At 40.4% G+C, this 19,680-nt stretch overlaps 1 protein-coding gene across 7 annotated transcripts in view; it reads right to left on the minus strand.

Moving 5' to 3' along the window:
- UBXN2B (UBX domain protein 2B) overlaps positions 1-19,478 on the minus strand; it is a 70,865-nt gene extending 51,387 nt beyond the window's left edge. For 6 of the 7 annotated variants that reach the window (XR_014057804.1, XR_014057805.1, XR_014057806.1 and 3 more), the window contains exons 1-5: positions 19,372-19,478; positions 12,528-12,631; positions 4,080-4,230; positions 3,198-3,281; positions 2,365-2,474 (exon numbers count right to left, since the gene is read on the minus strand). Coding sequence is in view for 3 of the 7 variants with exons in the window: in XM_081504375.1 (XP_081360501.1) it covers positions 2,365-2,474; positions 3,198-3,281; positions 4,080-4,230; positions 12,528-12,631; positions 19,372-19,455 (533 nt within the window). In the remaining 4 variants the exon portion in view is untranslated. Of the gene's footprint in view, positions 1-2,364; positions 2,475-3,197; positions 3,282-4,067; positions 4,231-12,527; positions 12,632-19,371 lie in introns of all 7 variants that reach the window. The other variant, XM_081504373.1, reaches the window with a different exon arrangement.
- Between the last annotated feature and the right edge of the window lie 202 nt (positions 19,479-19,680).

Below are 19,680 nucleotides of genomic sequence, written 5' to 3' on the forward strand. Positions count from 1 at the left end.
TTGCCAACAAAGGTCCGACTAGTCAAGGCTATGGTTTTTCCAGCGGTCATGTATGGCTGTGCGAGTTGGACGGTGAAGAAAGCGGAGCGCCGAAAAATTGATGCTTTTGAATTGTGGTGTTGGAGAAGACTCTTGAGAGTCCCTTGGACTGCAAGGAGATCCAACCAGTCCATCCTAAAGGAGATCAGTCCTGGGTGTTCATTGAAGGACTGATGTTGAAGCTGAAACTCCAATACTTTGGCCACCTCATGCGAAGGGTTGACTCATTGGAAAAGACTCTAATGCTGGGAAGGATTGGGGGCAGGAGAAGGGGACGACAGAGGATGAGACGGCTGGATGGCATCACTGACTCGATGGACATGGGTTTTGGTAAACTCTGGGAGTTGGTGATGGACAGGGAGGCCTGGCGTGCTGCAATTCATGGGGTTGCAAAGAGTTGGACACGACTGAGCAACTGAACTGAACTCAACTAATCAAATCTCTGACTGCAATACCACATATAGTGATTAAGTCGCCAACTTCACACACCTCACTATTCCATTATTCTGATTTATGTTTGTCATATCTATATGATAAGTACTAGACTGCACACACGCGTGCAGTCTGTGTGTATGTGTGCTCAGTTCCTCAGTCGTGTCCAACTCTTTGAAACCCCATCGACTGTAGGTCACCTGGCTCCTCTGCCCATGGGATTTTCCAGGCAAAAATACTAGAGTGCGTGGCCATTTCCTCCTCCAGGGGATCTTCCCAACCCAGGGATCTAACCTGAGTCTCCTGCATTGGCAGGTGGATTCTTCACCACTTGAGCTACCTGGGAACCAAGCTATCTACTTTGTTAGATTTTAGTTATGTTATATATTGAAATATGTGTAATTTCATGATAAATTACCTCCTTTTACTTCTTCACCATATTTAAGATGCTACATGAAAATTTTAGACATAATATGCATAGACTGATTATTTTATCTATAAACACTTCCTTGAGGATAGTGAAGATGGTGTTACAAAATATGTCATAAAGCAGGGGGCAGTGATTATATACAGCTGACAACCACTACCTGACCATCAATCATTTTTTTCAAGGCGCCTTTTCTAAAATTGTTCTTGATCATAATTTGAACTTAAGGATACAGTGTGGCTCAAATTAAAACATTCCCTTGGTATTCTAAGACTGAACGTTAGCCTACAATGTTCATGGAGTATTTTCACTTAATAATAAATTAGTTTGGATCTTTATGATAGACCTTCGACATGGTCTTTCCTTCTCCCATCCTGAAGTAAGCATTATTTCAACAGTTCTGTTGATCTTCACCAGGCAGAAGAGCACTCCCCCCGGCCCCAGGTGCTCCCAGTCTGCCCAGTGACTCTGCAAGCTCCCAAGTCCACGGCCCTGACCTCACTTCTTGACCTTGCATTTACCACCAGCACACACCGCCTGCCGGGACAGCCTCCCACCTTTCTCAATGACTTCCTTCCCAGTTATAGCATGTCTTACAAAACTTTCTTCGGTATTCTGACATTATCTGGGAGAATTCAACTTCAAAATCCAAGCTAATTAATGTCCTAAAATGCCTCTCCTTCAGAGTTCCACCTCTACTCCCCTCTTGCCACTCTGCTAGGATAAATTTCACCAACTGGAAAAGCCCCACCTTCAACTCCTGGATGAACAGTAGCCTCCTGCTCTGGGCCCTTCACTGCTACTCACATTTCCCAGCTCATAACCAGCCTTAAGTCTTTCTTTCGCGGTATTCCTACTTAGGGATGATCACTTATCAGCTAGTGAAAATAACAGCTCTTGTAATTGTAGCAAAATCACTCAAGTCCTTGTCCTTCAGCCGCAAGGGCAGGTGAATTACAACATTCTTTAGATGGGTCAAGGCACTGTAAATCTGGTTTCAAAAATTGTAACTTCAAACTAACCTTCTGAATTCTTCTGCCAGCAGTAATGCCATTTAAAAAGATTTCTAATATAAGCAGCTTTCAGGCATACATGCAGTGAGTCACCCTGTCAACAGTAAGCAGGACAGTGGCTTAGCAGATGGGCAGACACCTACTGATCAACTCACAAGTTTATGACACTACGCCACTGCTTCTCAGAACTGGGACCACAGTTTCATCAGATTTTAAAAGGGACCAATATCTACTGCTCCCCCCACCAAGTTAAGAACCAGTGACTTGGAGATAGCAATGTGTCTTTTATACACTTGAAAATACCCTTCCCCGCAGCAACCACTTATAGAATATATTCCAGTATTTCACTCTTAAAAACCAGTGGAGCACTACTGACTGGTGGTCTGTTTAAAAAAAAACAAACAAAAAACTTCCACCCTCAGTACCAAACAAAATCTAAGTAACATATCTTACCCTCTCTTAACAGACTCCAGAAACTGGGCATTTGTTGGGTCATTGTAAGGTCTCAATTCTCCATCATCCAAGCTGAAACCATTGCTCCACAGTTTAAGCAAAATTTGAACCTTTCGAGCATAGAAAAAAGAAATACAAGAATGAGTCTGTATTAAACAATTTTAATTTTCAAACAAGTTATTTACTACTTATTTACAGTATGAAGCACACACTTCCCTGGTGGTCCAGCAGTTAAGAATCTGCCTGCCAAAGCCGAGGAAAACAGGTTCGATCCCGGGTTGGGGAGCTAAGATCCCACGTGCTGTGGGGCAATTAAGTCCATGTGCCACAACTACCGAGTCCAAGCTCTAAAGCCCATGCTCCACAACAAGAGAACCTGGGATTCTCCAGGCAAAAACACTGGAGTGGACTGCCATTTCCTTCTCCAGGGGATCTTCCCAATCCAGGGATCAAACCCACGTCTCTTGTGTCTCCTGTATTGGCAGGTGATTGTTTACAACCTGGGCCACTGCGAAGCCCAATGTTTCTATGTATATAACTCAGCTAATTCTATACCATGATGGTATGCCATTTATAATAATTATTATAACATCTATGTAACTCATTTTGACAGTGAATGATACATTCTTTCACAAACAGTTATATATCTCTAAGTGCAAGGCACAGCTGAGATATAAAACACAAAATTTGAATCTGAAAACGTACACATTAGTCTTTTTAATCAATACTTCAAAAAATAACAGAAAAAGAGATTTTCAATTTTTAATTTTATAACAAACAGTAGTAACTAGTGGCAAAAATGAACAATTTCTCATTTTTATTACTGTACCTACATCTTGCAACTGACTTTCTCCATAGATGTATTCGGACTGCTTACAAAAGGAATTACCCAATCTGTATCCTCCACCTGTAAAAGACTAAAAACATACAGCAAGTGGGTTAAAAATTCAGTCTTATTAAAGCACAATGTTATGATAATGTATGATATATATTTTAAAACTAGATCAATTATAATTAGCCATACTGGTTTATACTTTCCAGGAAATTTTTACATTAAAATAAAGGTCTTATGTTGCAGAGATATATACTCTAGTAAATTGTTTTCTTCCCATAAAAACATTAGTGACTCAGAAGCTGAAATAACTTATGCCAATCTTAAATTAGGAAATACATTCATACACTGAAATAATATTTTTAAGTAGAAACAGACTTTTAAAATCCATAATTAATATTTTATAACAAGTCTTATAATAAAATTATAATTCTTGAATCATATTTGACAAAGCATTAAGAGCTTCATAGAGAAAGGAAGAATTTAACAAAGTGAGTATAAATTACCCTGAAGAAAAGCTCCATACTTATTTTATAAGCAGCTTTGATTCAATTATAACGAATTAACTGGACTGCACTTTTTATTTTGTTACACTAATCACAAGCTCTTCTATTTTTCAGGTGAGGTAGCTTATGAAGTAAAAACGCCATTCCTTTTAATTATTATTCATATCATATATGGGTTTTTAATCATCACATTCATAGAAATGTTAAGAAACTGCTTTAACTTTTGATTAATAGAAAGATTACAGACTTGGAAAAATAACAGAAATATCTGAAACAGAAATATACAGTTAGAGAAATAGTGTTTGCAAACAATATAAAAATCTACAGCAGATCAAGTATACTGATAGCATATTTAGTTTTAAAACTTCAGCCCTTACCTTAGATTTGTCATCACCTGAGGCTCTTGTGGCTTCATTCAGAGGGACGGCCCCATGCTCCCTTGCCTCTCTGAAAAGTTCATTCACAATTTTCCCAGTTGAAGGTTGAACTATCTGTAATCCACTGCATTCATGTTCACTTGAATAGAACCTTTAAACATTGTAAAGTTCATGAATAAAAACAGAATGTAAGCATAAACTACTTTAAAGCAAAAGACTACACAGTATTACAAAATGACTTATTTAAAGAGAGCCATTTCTATGGCTTTTGTGGAAGTACTTAATTTTAAAGTCGGGATCAAGGAATTAGTAAGTGAAGAGTTCATTCATCTACTTTTTCATGGAGTTTTTGGAAATGTTGGTAGCAGGCTCAGCATCCCACCTGAGAACTAGCTTGCTTCTTCCTCCTCCTCTGTGACTGCTGATCTATCGGCGTGATCCTGGGAAAGCACTGCTGACAGCCAGAAGCTAAGTCTCTTCCCCAGAGGAACCCACATTTCATAGGACTTGGTTAGTTAAGAGTCCTCTAGATTTAGATGACGTGAACATCTAAATCCACAGGCCTACACATGGAGTTTATTCCTCAGAGAGCTCTGACTGAAAAATTAAACCCCCTCTGTGTTAAAGGTTGTAATCCCCCTGTGTTAAAGGGCTTCCTTGGTGGCTCAGATGATAAAGAATCTGCTTGCAATGCAGGAAGCCTGGGTTAGATCCCTGAAGAAGGGAATGGCAACCCACTCCAGTATTCTTGCCTGGAGAATCCCATGGGCAGAGGAGCCTGGTGAGCTACACTCTATGGGATCACAAAGAGTCGGACACGACTGAGTGACTAACACTTTCACACTTTTTCACTGTGTTAAAGGTAAATCATTCAGACCACAATTTTCTCAATGTGTTAACTAGGCAGTGAATAATTTCTCCTCTCTTTTCTATTTCCTCATAAAAGCTTCCTTCACATAAATTAGTACACTATTTTATCTTTCAAGATTTTTTCCAATCAAGAATGTCAGAAAATAAAACCAATGAAATATAAACATGGAGTCTTTCAGAATAAGATGAAAATCAAAGCTCATTTCCTGAACTACCCATACCCTCCAGTCCAGTTCCCAATCTACACTGAACTGACTCAGAAAATAAAACAGAGGGGGAAAATTCTATCAGCACTGAAGACCAGCGATAGAGTCACCTTCAAGGCTTTCTCCAAATGAGTACATGCAAAACCAAACAGGAAAGGGAAGGGAAGCTCTGCTCTCAACTCACTGTCCGTGGAGGAAAGATCCAAGAGGAGAACAGTAGACACCAGCAGAACCCCACTATCAAGGCTGGTTCACAGCTGGGGGTGGCTGGGTGGACTCCAAGCTCCTAGTGCCCCGGGGAGGGACCTGAGGCCCAAGTTTACCCAGAACAGGAGCCAGCAGAAGCCCTCCTGCCAATGTGATCCTCAGAGGGCCCTATGCAACAAAGCAAGGCCAGGCACTGCCATGGCTGGCTTTAAGACCAGGGTCAGTGCAAGAAGCCAGTAGTCATGTAGGGATGTGAGAGCTATAAAGAACACTGAGTGCCAAAGAATTGATACTTTCAAACTATGGTGCTGGAGAAGACTCTTGAGAGTTCCCTGGACAACAAGGAGATGAAACCAGTCAACCCTAAAGGAAATCAACCCTGAATATTCATTGGAAGGACTGATGCTGAAGCTCAAATACTTTGGCCACCTGATGTGAACAGCCGATTCAGTGGAAAATGCTGGGAAAGACTGAAGGCAGGAGGAGAAGGGGGTGACAGAGGATGAGATGGTTGAATGGCATCACCAACTCAACGGACATGAGTTTGAGCAAACTCTGGTAGACGGTGAAGGTCAGGGAGGTCTGGCATGCTGCAGCTGATGGGGTTGCAAAGAGTCGGCCACGGTGACTGAACAACAAGGCAAGAAAGAGCCTGACAGCTGATGCCTTAAATGGCAGTATCAGAAGGGGAAGGGAGCGGAGAGCTTCTGCTGCAGGCTCTCCCTGCTGTCCTGGGTCCCTAATCTCAAGAGTCTAGTTACAAAGCTCCTTCCTCTCAGTCTCAGTGAGAAAGACCTTATAGGAAAAACTGAGCACAGGAAAAGATTTACTAACTTCTTTAATGCTTTTGAACTGTGGTGTTGGAGAAGACTCTTGAGAGTCCCTTGGACTGCAAGGAGATCCAACCAGTCCATCCTAAAGGACATCAGTCCTGGGTGTTCATTGGAAGGACTGATGTTGAAGCTGAAACTCCAATACTTTGGCCACCTCATGAGAAGAGTTGACTCATTGGAAAAGACCCTAATGCTGGGAAGGATTGGGGGCAGGAGGAGAAGAAGACAACAGAGGATGAGATGGTTGGATGGCATCACCGACTCGATGGACATGGGTTTGGATGGACTCCGGGAGTTGGTGATGGAGAGGGAGGCCTGGCGTGCTGCAATTCATGGGGTCGCAAAGAGTCGGACACAACTGAGCGACTGAACTGAACTTACAGTCTCTGAATTTTTATTACTGGTGTAAGAAATCTCTGCCTACCTCGAGGTCTATTTTCTTCTAGAAATTTTCTTGTTTTCCTTTTATATTTAGATCCACAATCCATCTTTTGCCTCTTTCATAAGTATGCCCATATACTTATTTCTCTCTTGCTCGATTTCAACTCATCTGATCATCGTTTGTCCCTGCACAGAGATAACAACTTCCTCCATAGAGATGACTCTCAAATATAGGTTTTTAGAGCCTCTTACTTATGGTCCAGTGCTGAATTGAAAAGCACCTACTTGAATCCAGTTCATCTCTTCCCATGAATGATCACATTTTCCTTAGGTACTAGATTAAGAACTTTTCAGAGTTCTCTCCCATTCTCTTACTCTCTTTTCCATGTCACCACATTTCTATTCCACATCATGATGTTTCTACAATAAATTCTTTTCAAAGTATCCACACTAATGTCACCCTTTCTCCTCCATTCCACTGATACCACCCTAATCCTAAATTTTACAAGCATACTGTTTGGATTACTGCAGTTTTTCCTTGATTTGTCTTCTTATCCTGTTTTCCCCATTACTCTTTATTTTATAAGGTACTATGTAGCCAGTCCTATTTTTCTAAAGGTATTATAATAATAACTAACATTTATCAAGTGCTCATTTAATCCTCATAAAAATGGCATTAACTCCACTTTACAAATAAGAAATACTGAAGTTTAGGGAATTAAAAGACTTGTCCACTGCCAAAATCTTATTAGAACAGAGGAGAAAAACAATTGAGGTGTGTCTATGACTAGAAACAAGTTTTTATCACTATAATTTTTATTGTAAAATTTACAGTAAAACCATACACTGGCTTTCCCCTTTCCACATAAGCACAGCTTTCCTTGGCCTTCCAGGCTGGCTGTGCTATGGCTGCATCTAGGACTGGACATGTAATTTGTGGGCCCAGCACCAAAATGAAAGTGGGAGTCTCCTTGTTCGAAATGTGTTAAGAATTTCAAGACAGTAAGAGCAAAGTTTTCCAGCAAATGAAAACCAGAAAAGGTCAGTTATCATTCCAATCCCAAAGAAAGGCCAACACCAAAGAATGTTCAAATTACCACACAATTGTACTCATCTCACATGCACGGAGAAGGCGATGGCACCCCACTCCAGTACTCTTGCCTGGAGAATCCCAAGGACGGGGGAGCCTGGTAGGCTGCCGTCTATGGGGTCGCAAAGAGTTGGACACGACTGAAGCGACTTAGCGCAGCAGCACATGCTAGCAAAGTAATGCTCAAAATTCTCCAAGCGAGGCTTCAATAGTATGTGAACCAAGAACTTCCAGATCTTCAAGTTGGATTTAGAAAAGGCAGAGGAACCAGAGATCAAACTGCCAAATCCAATGGATCATAGAAAAAGCAAGAGAATTTCAGAAAAACATCTACTTCTGCTTCCCTGACTACACTAAAGCCTTTAACTGTGTGGATCACAACAAACTGTGGAAAATTCTTCAAGAGATGGGAACAACAGATCACCCTTACCTGCCTCTTGAGAAATCTGTATGCAGGTCAAGAAACACCAGTTAAAACTGGACATGGAACAACGGACTGGTTCCAAATTGGGAAAGGAGTACGTCAATGTTGTATATTGTCACCTTGCTTATTTAACTTATATGCAGAGTACATCAAGCAAAATGCTTGGCTGGATGAAGCACAAGCTGGAATCAAGATTGCCGGGAGAAACATCAATAACCTCAGATATGAGATGACACCATTCTTATGGCAGAAAGCAAAGAAGAACTAAAGAGTCTCTTGATGAAATTGAAAGAGGAGTGTGAAAAAGCTGGCTTAAAATTTAACATTCAAAAAACTAAGATCATGGCATCTGCTCCCATCACTTCATAGCAAATAGATGGGGCAACAGTGAAAACAGTGACAGACTATTTTCTTGCACTCCAAAATCACTGCAGATGGTGACTACTGCTGCTGCTAAGTTGCTTCAGTTGCATCTGACTCTGTGCGACTCCATAGACGGGGGCCCACCAGGCTCCCCCATCCCTGAGATTCTCCAGGCAAGAACACTGGAGTGGGTTGCCATGTCCTTCTCCAATGCATGAAAGTGAAAAGTGAAAGTGAAGTCGCTCAGTCGTGTCCGACTCTTAGCAACCCCACGGACTGCAGCCTAGCAGGTTCCTCTGGTGACTGCAGCCATGAAATTAAAAGACGCTTGCTCCTTGGAAGAAAAGCTATGACCAACCTAGACAGCATATTTAAAAAGCAGAGACATTACTGACAAAGGCCCGTATACTCAAGGCTGTGGTTTTTCCAGTAGTCACGTATGGATGTGAGAGTTGGACCATAAACAAAGCTGAGTGCCAAAGAATAGATGCTTTTGAACTGTGGTGTTGGAGAAGACTCTTGAGAGTCTCCTGGACAGCGAGATCAAACCAGTCAATCCTAAAGGAAATCAGTTCTGAATATTCATTGGAAGGACTGATGCTGAAGTTGAAACTCCAATACTTTGGCCACCTGATGCGAAGAACTGACTCACTGGAAAAGACCCTGATGCTGGGAAAGACTGAAGGCAGGAGGAGAAGGGTACGACAGAGGATGAGATGGTTGGATGGCATCACCGACTCTATGGATATGAGTTTGAGCAAGCTCTGGGAGTTGGTGATGGACAGGGAAGCCTGGCATGCTGCAGTACATGGGGTTGCAAACAGTTGGACATGACTGAGCGACTGAACTGAACTGAAGAGCAAAGCATTAAAGCAAGCTTGAGGCCCTTCCCAGTGAGGCTCTCTGGGTGCGCACAGAGGCCCCACGTCCTTGAAGGAGTCTCCATCCTCACCTGCCACGAGGCTACCCAAGTTCTGCTGCTCTTCAGCTCCCTCCTGTCATTTTTATTACTTTTTTCTTCTAGGCCTATTCTGTCCCTTGTCTTCTAGTCATCTTTAAAGGCCCAGCCAGGTACCCGCACTGTGCCAGATACAGTGGATACTTATCTACTAAATTCACAAAACCATACTAGGATCTAATGACTTGTAGGGAACATTTTTTTAAGTTCTCATATTTCTGAAGAAGAGTTACATTTTTAAAGTCCTATTTGTGACAGAGAACCTTTTGTGGATGAATATGTAAAAGCAGGTGTCAGGCTGTCTTCTGTGAGCTTTTCTCTAGATCCTGTCCCTCCTTTTGTTTAAAACAGATCAAGTTACGTCTAGACTACTGAAACTTCACATGATGTTCACACTGAAAATATACTGGCTTAAAACAACAATGAACAGATCAATGTTTTGATATTTAAAGTTGCCCAAGAAGGTGGACCATGAAATAAGGCTGCTTTCTATACCAGACAAAGCAGCAGACATGCAATGAAATCAGGCAGATGTCAATGCCAAATATGAAGCCAACAGAACTGCATACTTTCTATTCGAAAATATCACACTTAGCAAAAAGAAAAGATGGCAATAATTTGGTTCGCAATTTTATTTTAAGCAGATCAAACATAGCATAAGCCTCAATATATTTAACGCAGCTCCTCCTTTTGGACATGTAAGTAATTCTAGAAATCATATCTGAGGCACTAAGTCCTTAAAAGTTGCATTATCAAATTGTAAACATTAATGGCAACACTGTGTCAGTATAAAATAAAAGAGAAAACAAATCACTGAAATATTTTAAGGATTATATTTGAATCCTTAAGGAAAATATTAATGTACTAATCTTATTTTAAGAAGTCAAATATTTTGATTTTTTATACCAGCAAATCAAGTCATTCAAAAACTGGTTCAAATTGGGGAAGGATAGTCAAATAACCGGAGAAGGCAATGGCACCCCACTCCAGTACTCTTGCCTGGAAAATCCCATGGACAGAGGAGCCTGGTAGGCTACAGTCCATGGGGTCGCTAAGAGTCGGACACGACTGAACGACTTCATTTTCACTTTTCCCTTTCATGCACTGGAGAAGGAAATGGCAACCCACTCCAGTGTTCTTGCCTGGAGAATCCTAGGGACAGCGGAGCCTGGTGAGCTGCCGTCTATGGGGTCACACAGAGTCGGACACGACTGAAGTGACTTAGCAGCAGCAGTCAAATAACTTATGAGTAAAACTTTGGTACATTAATATTTTAAGCACTTTCAAAGTTTCGGAGACTTACAAATTAAGGAAGCAGCTAAAATATATATATGTCTGTGTATATATAATACATATGTATTATATAAATGTCTACATATATAATAGATACATATTATATAAATATCTGTGTATATATAATATATACATATTATATAAATGTGTATATGTAATATATATTATACATATATATACACACACATACATATGTAATACATATATTATACATATTATCTGTGTGTGTATATATATATATATAAGATAAACTTAAATGAAAGGGAAGGATATTCAGACTATGCCAAGATGACCGATCTGCAGACAATAAAGAAAAGACTGTACCTTCTGGTGGAGTGATGGTGGTGGTCAGCACCCTAACCGAGTGAACAGGGCACCAAGAGTGGGGGAACCTGAAACCATATGGCTCCCGGTGTAATATAATACACAGCAGAAAATATCACTAAGTAGTACTCTTGACAAGCACGTTTAACAAGAAACTCTTGACAAGCATGTTTAATGAGAATCTAATTGTGAGGAAACAGTGACCTTGAATGTGGACATTTTACAAGACATCTGAGCCCAGCTCTTCAATGTCAATGTAATAAGCTTTAAACAGATGAGCTAAAAGCAGACAATGGAAAGGTGGGAGAATGCTCTGGATTCAGATTTAAAACAGGCATCATCAGTGAAATGTATGGCTTCTAAATCCTCAAAGCCTCTAAGAGTATCTATTATGGACTATGTATTAAATGACATGCAGTTAGTGCTCATTTTCTAAGGTCTGAGACGTTATCAAGGAGTGTTTGCGTCTTATTGGGTGCGGACTGCAGCCTCTAGGGATGAAGTGCTATCACGGCTGCAATTTACTTTCAAATGGTTGCGTAACAGAGAGCGTATGCACCAATGAACTGCTATAGCATATAAACAACTGATGAATATCAGAGCAGACACAGCATATATTCATTGCCCTAATCTTTTGATTTTCTATGTATCTGAAAAATTGTAAAATAAAAAGTTGGGGTGAAAATTATAAATTATAAGTGTTATTCCAGACCTGTCATTCAGGTCTGGAAGGAAGGATAAGTCATTTTATCTCCCCTACAGGAAGAAAGAGGGCAGAACAGTGACAAACACAGGAAGTAATTTCCAGTGAATTTTTCAACTTCTGGAAAAATAAAAGACTTTCTGAGAATGAGATGTAATGGGGAAATTCAAGTTTCTCCCTAGTAATGAGATATGTGTACTAAAAAGACATTAATGAACATATACATGGAAATAAGAAAACCCGTGACAATAAAATATACCTGCTTTCCATCTCTTAAATCTTCACTGTTGGTTCTTTTTATAGCTCAGGGATTTTAACAACAGCAAATACTATCTATCACCATTAGATGTGTCATCATCCAATGGAAGGAAAGACAGACTCCTGAAGTCACAGATTCTTAAATGGAGAACAAAACACACAGAGGGGTTCCATGGATGGGCTTTAAGAAACGCACAAACCTTTAAAAATGACTGACAAAGCTATACATAAACGTTGTTCGAGGGGAAAGAGGGTGTAGCTTTTACCAGATCCTCAATGAGTCCTATGACTCAAAATAGAACCACAGTGCCCAAGAAAAATACTACTCAGTCTATTATGCTATGTGATGTCTATCAAAATATTAAGTATTTAAGATAATGTTCCCACAATTTTCTTCTCGCTTTCTATTATAGTTTCAGAAATAGTATCTAAAAATATTTAAGAAATTATAGTTAAAAAATTCCCAAGGTCATTTAAAATAATGTGGGATTAGTGAACTAAAAAGGGATACAAGTTTAAAAAACAAAACAAAACTTACCTTTGAGGTGCTGTCTGTGGGCTTTTAAAGGCTGTAGCTTTAGGTCTATCAGATTTGGAAGCTTTGCATTTCACTTCATCTTCATATAATTCTGCCAAGGCCAACTACAGAGTAACAGATTTGTTATAAAGTATAAAAACACTAGAAATAAACTCTCTGTACAAAAAGTTAGGAGTAGAAAATTAACTTGTAATTGAGTAGTCAAGATTTTTAATGAAAAATGAAGGCTGCTATTTCAGAAGATGACTCCCTCCAAAATAAAACCACTGCAACTCTCACTAAAATGTCACACATAGTAGCATAAATTAAAGTTACAATAATAGCTTAATTATTTTCAATGAACTATTCAACAGTTTCAAAAACAATTTGGTAAAGGATTATTTTCAAAGTTGGACCTATAATTCTTTTAAAAATACTTGAAGATGCTTTACACTAATGTCAGCTTGCTCTCATTAGATCCCATAAAAATATTTTATTTAGTTCTTCAACTTTTCAAAATCTGCGTACATAAAACAATTTCAAAATTATTCTATTTAAAAGTTTACCAGACATATAAACTTCTCAAGTTTACGAAAATTAGCTTCTAAAAAAAATAAAAGACAATGAAATATATATATATGTGTGTGTGTATATATATATAGTTTATATAACTGTTAGAAAGCAGTATTACCAAATTATGCTTTATAGATGTATGGCTGGATATCTTCTTCAAAATGAAATCAACAAAGCATACTTTTTGAAACTGGAATTTTAAGAAATTATCAAAATGTTTCATTATTGTGTAAGTTATATTGTTCCCACTTTTGACATCTTGGACAAGTCAAAGACTTTCCTTAATGGCCCTTGTGGCTATTCAATTAAAACTGGCATGACCTTACTCTTTGGAAAATTAAAAAAACCAAGAAACAACTCTCCCGCAAAACTCAGATGAAGTACTCCTAGACACATAAGAAATAGGAAACTATCTCCAGGGATTCTGTCCTCAGTAGGAAAAGAAAAACACGGAACTGGGGCAAAGTTAATTTTCTGAAGATTCTATTAATCAACCTTTAAAATATGCAAGAAACAAGAAAAACAAAACTGAAAGGCTTTATTTTTCCCACCTAACTTTTGACCACCACTCCATACACATATGTCAACTTTCATATTTCTATCATGTTAATTTTGCAGGAAACCTTAATTATAAAAGTGTAGTATAGCCTAAAAGAATCTTATTAAAATCCTAACTTAGGTTCTTACTGTGTGAGCTTTAGCAAATTACTTAACTTCTCTGAGCTTTAGTTCCCTCATCTTCTAATGTCTACAATAAAGGGATTACATAATGTATGTGAAAGTGAAAGTGAAAGTGAAGTCGCTCAGTCGTGTCCGACTCTTCGCAACCCCATGGACTATAGAAGCACAAGGCAAATGCTCCATTACCGGAAGGCAGTATTAAAAACTGCTCAACAATGATTTTTATCACGGTCTCATTTTCCCCAAGATTTTTCTTCCTGCAGTATTATCTATACATCTTCTATGATATTTTCCTGCCTTATCTTCTCCAAAAGGGAGAAACAAACAAACCACCCCCACCGTGCACAAAAAATAAATGAGATGGACAGAGACAGACACTCTAATTACCTGGACCCAAGGTTTTCAGAAATTTTTACCTTCATAATTTTTCTTCAAAACCATATTCCTGGATTTCCTCATGAGATGATAATATTGTTCTATGAATTATTTTTATGCTATTCCTCCATCAATGGAAATGGTACCTGTATGTTAAAGCCCCATTATAGCCATCCTTTACAAAGCTTTTTCTAGTTTGCTTAACTAAAGTGATACATCTTTTTAAAATCCTTATAGCATATGGCATTCTATTATTGACATATATTAAATATTACATTATCATCACTTGGGTACTTTTCTTACTATTTCATCCCCTCGACTGTAATTTAGGCTTCCCAAATTGTTTCTAATGCAGAACTGGACAGGCACCCAAAAAAATTCTTGTTAAATTATGTAGACTACAACACAACAGGAATCATAGAGAGACATGAGTAGATAAATTATGCTACAGATTTAAAAACTGAGATACTGAATTGGCCAAAAGTTTGTTTGGGTTTTTTTTCATAGGCTGTTATGGAAAAATCTGAATGAACTTTTTGGCAAACTCAAAATTTCCTACCGTTTTGTACCTTGTTTTTTGCTTGAAGAAGATTTGAACAAACCCTGTCAATCAAACAATCTTCTATAAAATAAATGAATAATGCAAACAATGCCTTCTGACTCCATGAAATGTGGAACATATATTAATAAAATAGAAATATGGAGAAAATTACATCAGACCAGGGAGTCCAACTAGCTGAAAGGTCCTAGTTATTATTGGCACATTATTAACTTAGAAGAAAATGAATGATATTTAAAGGGAATTAATGCCAGGAGCCATGATGTCCCTATAGCATCATATGGCATAAATTCATTAGCTAATTAATATTATTTGACATAGCAAATGACATCAAATCTGAAGAGAAAATAAACTGATGTACCGGTTAAAACCAGTAGAAAACAACAGAAAAATCTCAGTCAAATAAAGAGATAAAAATACATGCATTGTGAAATAATTATGCACTGTGAATTATCAGGACAGATTTCCATGAGCTAAACAACTAAATTATGCGATATTTCAAGTACACAGAGAGAATAAAGTATGCAAGCACTGATAATTTTTTCCCTAGAACTAGAAATGTGACAAATGTGTGAAAAGAACCTGAAACTGTGGGTAAGAATATCAACAACATAGCAAAAGATTGAAAGTACTGGAACTCCCAGTCTTACAGAGACAACTGCCAGAAGGTATAATGTTATTGTTTAGTTGCTCAGTCCTGTTCTTTGTGACCCAGTGGACCTTAGCCTGCCAGGCTCCTCTGTTCATGGGATTTTCCAGGCAAGAATACTGGATTGGGTTGCCATGCCCTCCTCCAGGGGATCTTCCCAATCCAGGGACTGAACCAGCATCTCCTGCACTGGTAGGCGGATTCTTTACCCCTGAGCCACCTGGGAAGCCCAGAAGGTATGATACAGACTTAAATCTAGAAGAGCAACATCAGCATCACCTGGGGGCCCTTTAAAACTGCAGGTGCTCAAGCCCCGCCCTGGACCAAAAGAATCAGAAACTCAGGGTGGGGCTCAGGAACCCGTGCTTGGGCAAACCTTTCAGGTGACTCTGATGCACATTAAAACTGAGAACCAAGGATAAGGGACACTGACACCAAGAGGATGAAGGTCCCAGATAGTCCTACTCTTTTCTCACTGACGCAACTCCCCTCTCTGCCCCACCCAAAGCCTATTCCAAACCCTGGTAAGTACTTAAGTTAGCCCCAATTTTTCCCCAACGTCAACCTATATGGAAATAAAGAAATAAAAACAGAAATCTTTTTCTTTTGATATTATTCTGGAGGAAACCTGGAACAGAGTGTATGTATGATTAAATACCTAATCTGTTAACTCCATGTGTGTGGATAGAGGGAAGGGCATGAAAGAGACAAAGGGCTCTGAAGATGTTCAGAACTACTAATGAACACTGAGGTTTTGGGGGCGAGTACTGTCACTTACTTTGTCATTACTTTGCCAACAAAGATCTGAATAGTCAAAGCTATGGTTTTTCCAGTAGTCATGTATGGATGTGAGAGATGGACCATAAAGAAGGCTGAGCACCAAAGAATTGATGCTTTTGAACTGGGGTGTTAGAGAAGACTCTTGAGAGTCCCCTGGACTGCAAGGAGATCAAACCAGTTAATCCTAAAGGAAATCAACCCTGAATACTCATTGGAAGGACTGATGCTGAAGCTGAAACTCCAATACTTTGACCACCTGATGCAAAGAGCCGACTCACTGGAAAAGACCCTGATGCTGAGAAAGACGGAAGGCAGGAGGAGAAGGGGACAACAGAGGATGAGATGGTTGTATGGCATCACCGACTCAATGCACATGAGCTTGAGCAAGCTCCAGGAGTTGGTGAAGGACAAGGAAGCCGGGCGTGCTGTGGTCCATGGGGTCACAAAGAGTTGGGACACAATTGAGTGACTGAACAAGTGTCACTTAACAGGGGCTTCCCAGGTGGTGCAGAGGAAAAGAACCCACCTGCCAGTGCAGGAGATAAAAGGGACGTGGGTTAGATCTCTGGGTAGGGAAGATCCCCTGGAGTAGGAAACGGCAACACACTCCGTATTCTCGCCTGGAGAATCCCATGGACAGAGAAGCCTGGTGGGCTGCAGTCTATGGGGTCACAAAGAGTCAGACACGACTGAGTACCCACATACTGTCACCATCAATCCTGTCCCAAGCTTCCCCATTGAATGTTTCCAATTCTGGAGGAGGAAGGGAGACAAAATCTACTCTCAACTGGGACCCACAGGAAATTTCTGCCGTTAGAGAGTCAGAGGCTCACTGTGCTGGGAGGCTTTTGGGGGACGACCATCCATCTTTCCTGGTGTGGTAAATGAGGAAATCTCTCGTAATTTAGAGGCTGACAAACCCTACACTGCACGGCAGCTAAGAAATAGGCAGTGAGTGATACTTCTGCTTGTTCCAATTAGTAACACATCACCCTTCTCCTCAATAATACTGTGAGAGACTCTTAGAGCAAGTTGTCAGGAAAGTAAGTAGTATCTACTGAAAACTGAACTATCTGGGTAATGCTTAAAATAAGCACAGCTAGATTAAACAATAAAAAGATAATTCAAAAATATTCACTATCCAAGAAACCAGCTGGGGAGAAGAACATTATCCAATTCTTTTAAACCTTTGATACACACTCTACTTCCTCATATGTCATTACTTTGGTTGTTCTGGGGTTTCTCTGCAAATTCTTCACATTCTTATTAAATTCTAAAAGAAACATTATCAATACTTAATGTATCTGAAATACCAAATCACATTCATAAAAAAATCAGTTATCTACCTACCAAAAAGTAGATAGGAGACTGGAAAAAAAAAGTTTATTTTCTAGTTGATGGTGGAAAGGAAGGCATTCTCACAATTAGCGACATCTACAACAATATCTCCAACGATTAATCAGATCTTAATCCGGTGGACTCAGTATAAATTTGACAAGTATCAGGTGATCATTAACCAAGCTGTTCTCATTTTTCACGTAGTAAGAAGAAATAGATTTAAATTAGACAAAGGATATTAGGTCACATAGTTTTAGCTTAATAGCATTAGATGGACTAACCAGTGAAAGTTATTTTTCTCCTTTAAGGGAAAAAGAAGCAAATATTTAGTAAACAAGTCTGAGCCAGGGTATTACCGGACTGAAGAGTCACTTTATAGACATTCCTTTATTTCATCCTTGACACCTGTGATCAACATAACCCTGAGTTTATGAATAAAAACACAGGATCAGAGAAGTTAGGCCATTTCTCCTTTACTCACATTAACTACTAAGCAGTAAGGTCAAGAAGAAAGCTGAAGTTGTTCTGACCAGAAACACCATTTTTCCCCCAACAGCACATGTTGCCTCTTAGTGATGATGGTCTTCAATAGACAAGATGAGGTAGATGAAACCTTCCTACTCCTCGATTCTGCTTACTACTACTAAATTGAGTCATAAACACTGCAAACGTTTTATCAATACATTGAGTTCATTTCCTAAGCTGACACTGATCACTCCATTCTCCAAATTCATCACTGTATGCATTGCTTATCCTGGCATTCAATCATCCTCCATCTTAAAAAGTTATGTTAAATACATGTGTATCTTATTTAGGCAAACAATGGGTAGAAATGCCTTTCAGGCTTCTAGGCCCTTCCATAGTGTCTCAGCACCAACTGTGGATTTGATATACTATTTATCTCTGCATTCTCAGAGCTTAGTAGTATGTTACAGGGCAGGTGGTCAATATACATTGGTTTAAAGAAGCAGAATGAAGGTGTGACAATAAAGAATTATAATAGACCTTTTCTACCAAGCCTTGTAGGTAGAGTGACATTCTTGTTTAATTATAGTCCCTATAGACGTTTGGTGTTTCCCAGGTGGCTCAGTGGTAAAGAATCCACGTGCCAATGAAGGAGATGGTGGTTGGGGTGGGAAGATCCACTGGAGAAGGAAATGGCAATCCACTCCAGTATTCTTGCCTGGAGAATTCCATGGACGGAGGAGCCTGGCGGACTACAGTCCATGGGGTCGCAAGCACACACAGATCTTTACTTTTTGAATTTTATCAATCATCTTACAAAGGGATAGTCAAAAAAACACTCTAAAAAGAGTAGCGTGAAGCACCAGCCAGAGCAAGATTCGGTGCGCTGGTATTGAGGCAATTAATGTCAATGTCCTGTAACATTACAAAGTTTTACATCCCCGTTTCTTATATGCAATGTTTTCTAGACTATAGCAGTTACGATTAGGATGCGAGCCGTAAGATGAAATACTTTTTTAGTTCCCTCTGACAAGGAAAAGCTCTCTGATAAAAAGGAACCATTTTTACATTTAAATAAGCCAGAAACAGCATCCGAGAGAAACAAGACCAAACCGGCTTCCTTGTGACTCGACTTCCCCACGGTCACCTCAGAGCTTCCTTCTGCAGAAGTCCGACCGGAGCGTCAACCAGTGAAGCAACTGACCCCCCAAAGAAGCCATTCGGAATCAACAGCTGCTTCTTAAACGGCAAGGGGGGTGGAGGGGAAACGCCGCCGGGACACCCGAGAGCGCGGGGCGCCGACACTCGTTTCTCCCGACGCCCCTGCCCGGCGTGCCGCTTGGGGGAGACCCACGGAGTCCGAGTTCGGTCCCCTAGCGGGTCTGAGGAAGCTCGGCCGCGACCCGGACGGCCCCACACATTCCCCGCCGCATCGCCCGCCGCACCTGCAAATCCCGCGCGCTTGGGGGCCGCGGCCCCGTCGCCCTCGGCTCCTCCTCGCCCGCCTCTCCGCCGCCGCCCTCCGCCATCTTTCACCGCTCCCGGCGCCGCCGCCGCCGACGCGCCTCCCGCGACTTCCGGGGCCGGTTACCTGGCAACGGCGGGGCGGGGCGGTCCCTGAGCGCCCCCCCTCCCCCGCCCCCGACCCCGCGCGCCCCTCTTCCGGCGCCCGCCCACCTGTCCGGTCCCGCTCCTTTCCTTAAAGGAAGTTGGCTCAGAGATTCGCTTCCGAGAAGTTTTTGCCTAAACTCGGA

Source organism: Giraffa tippelskirchi, chromosome 6 (genome assembly GCF_054371585.1).
Source record: "Giraffa tippelskirchi isolate mGirTip1 chromosome 6, T2T-mGirTip1v1.2.pri, whole genome shotgun sequence".
Classification (NCBI taxonomy): domain Eukaryota; kingdom Metazoa; phylum Chordata; class Mammalia; order Artiodactyla; family Giraffidae; genus Giraffa; species Giraffa tippelskirchi.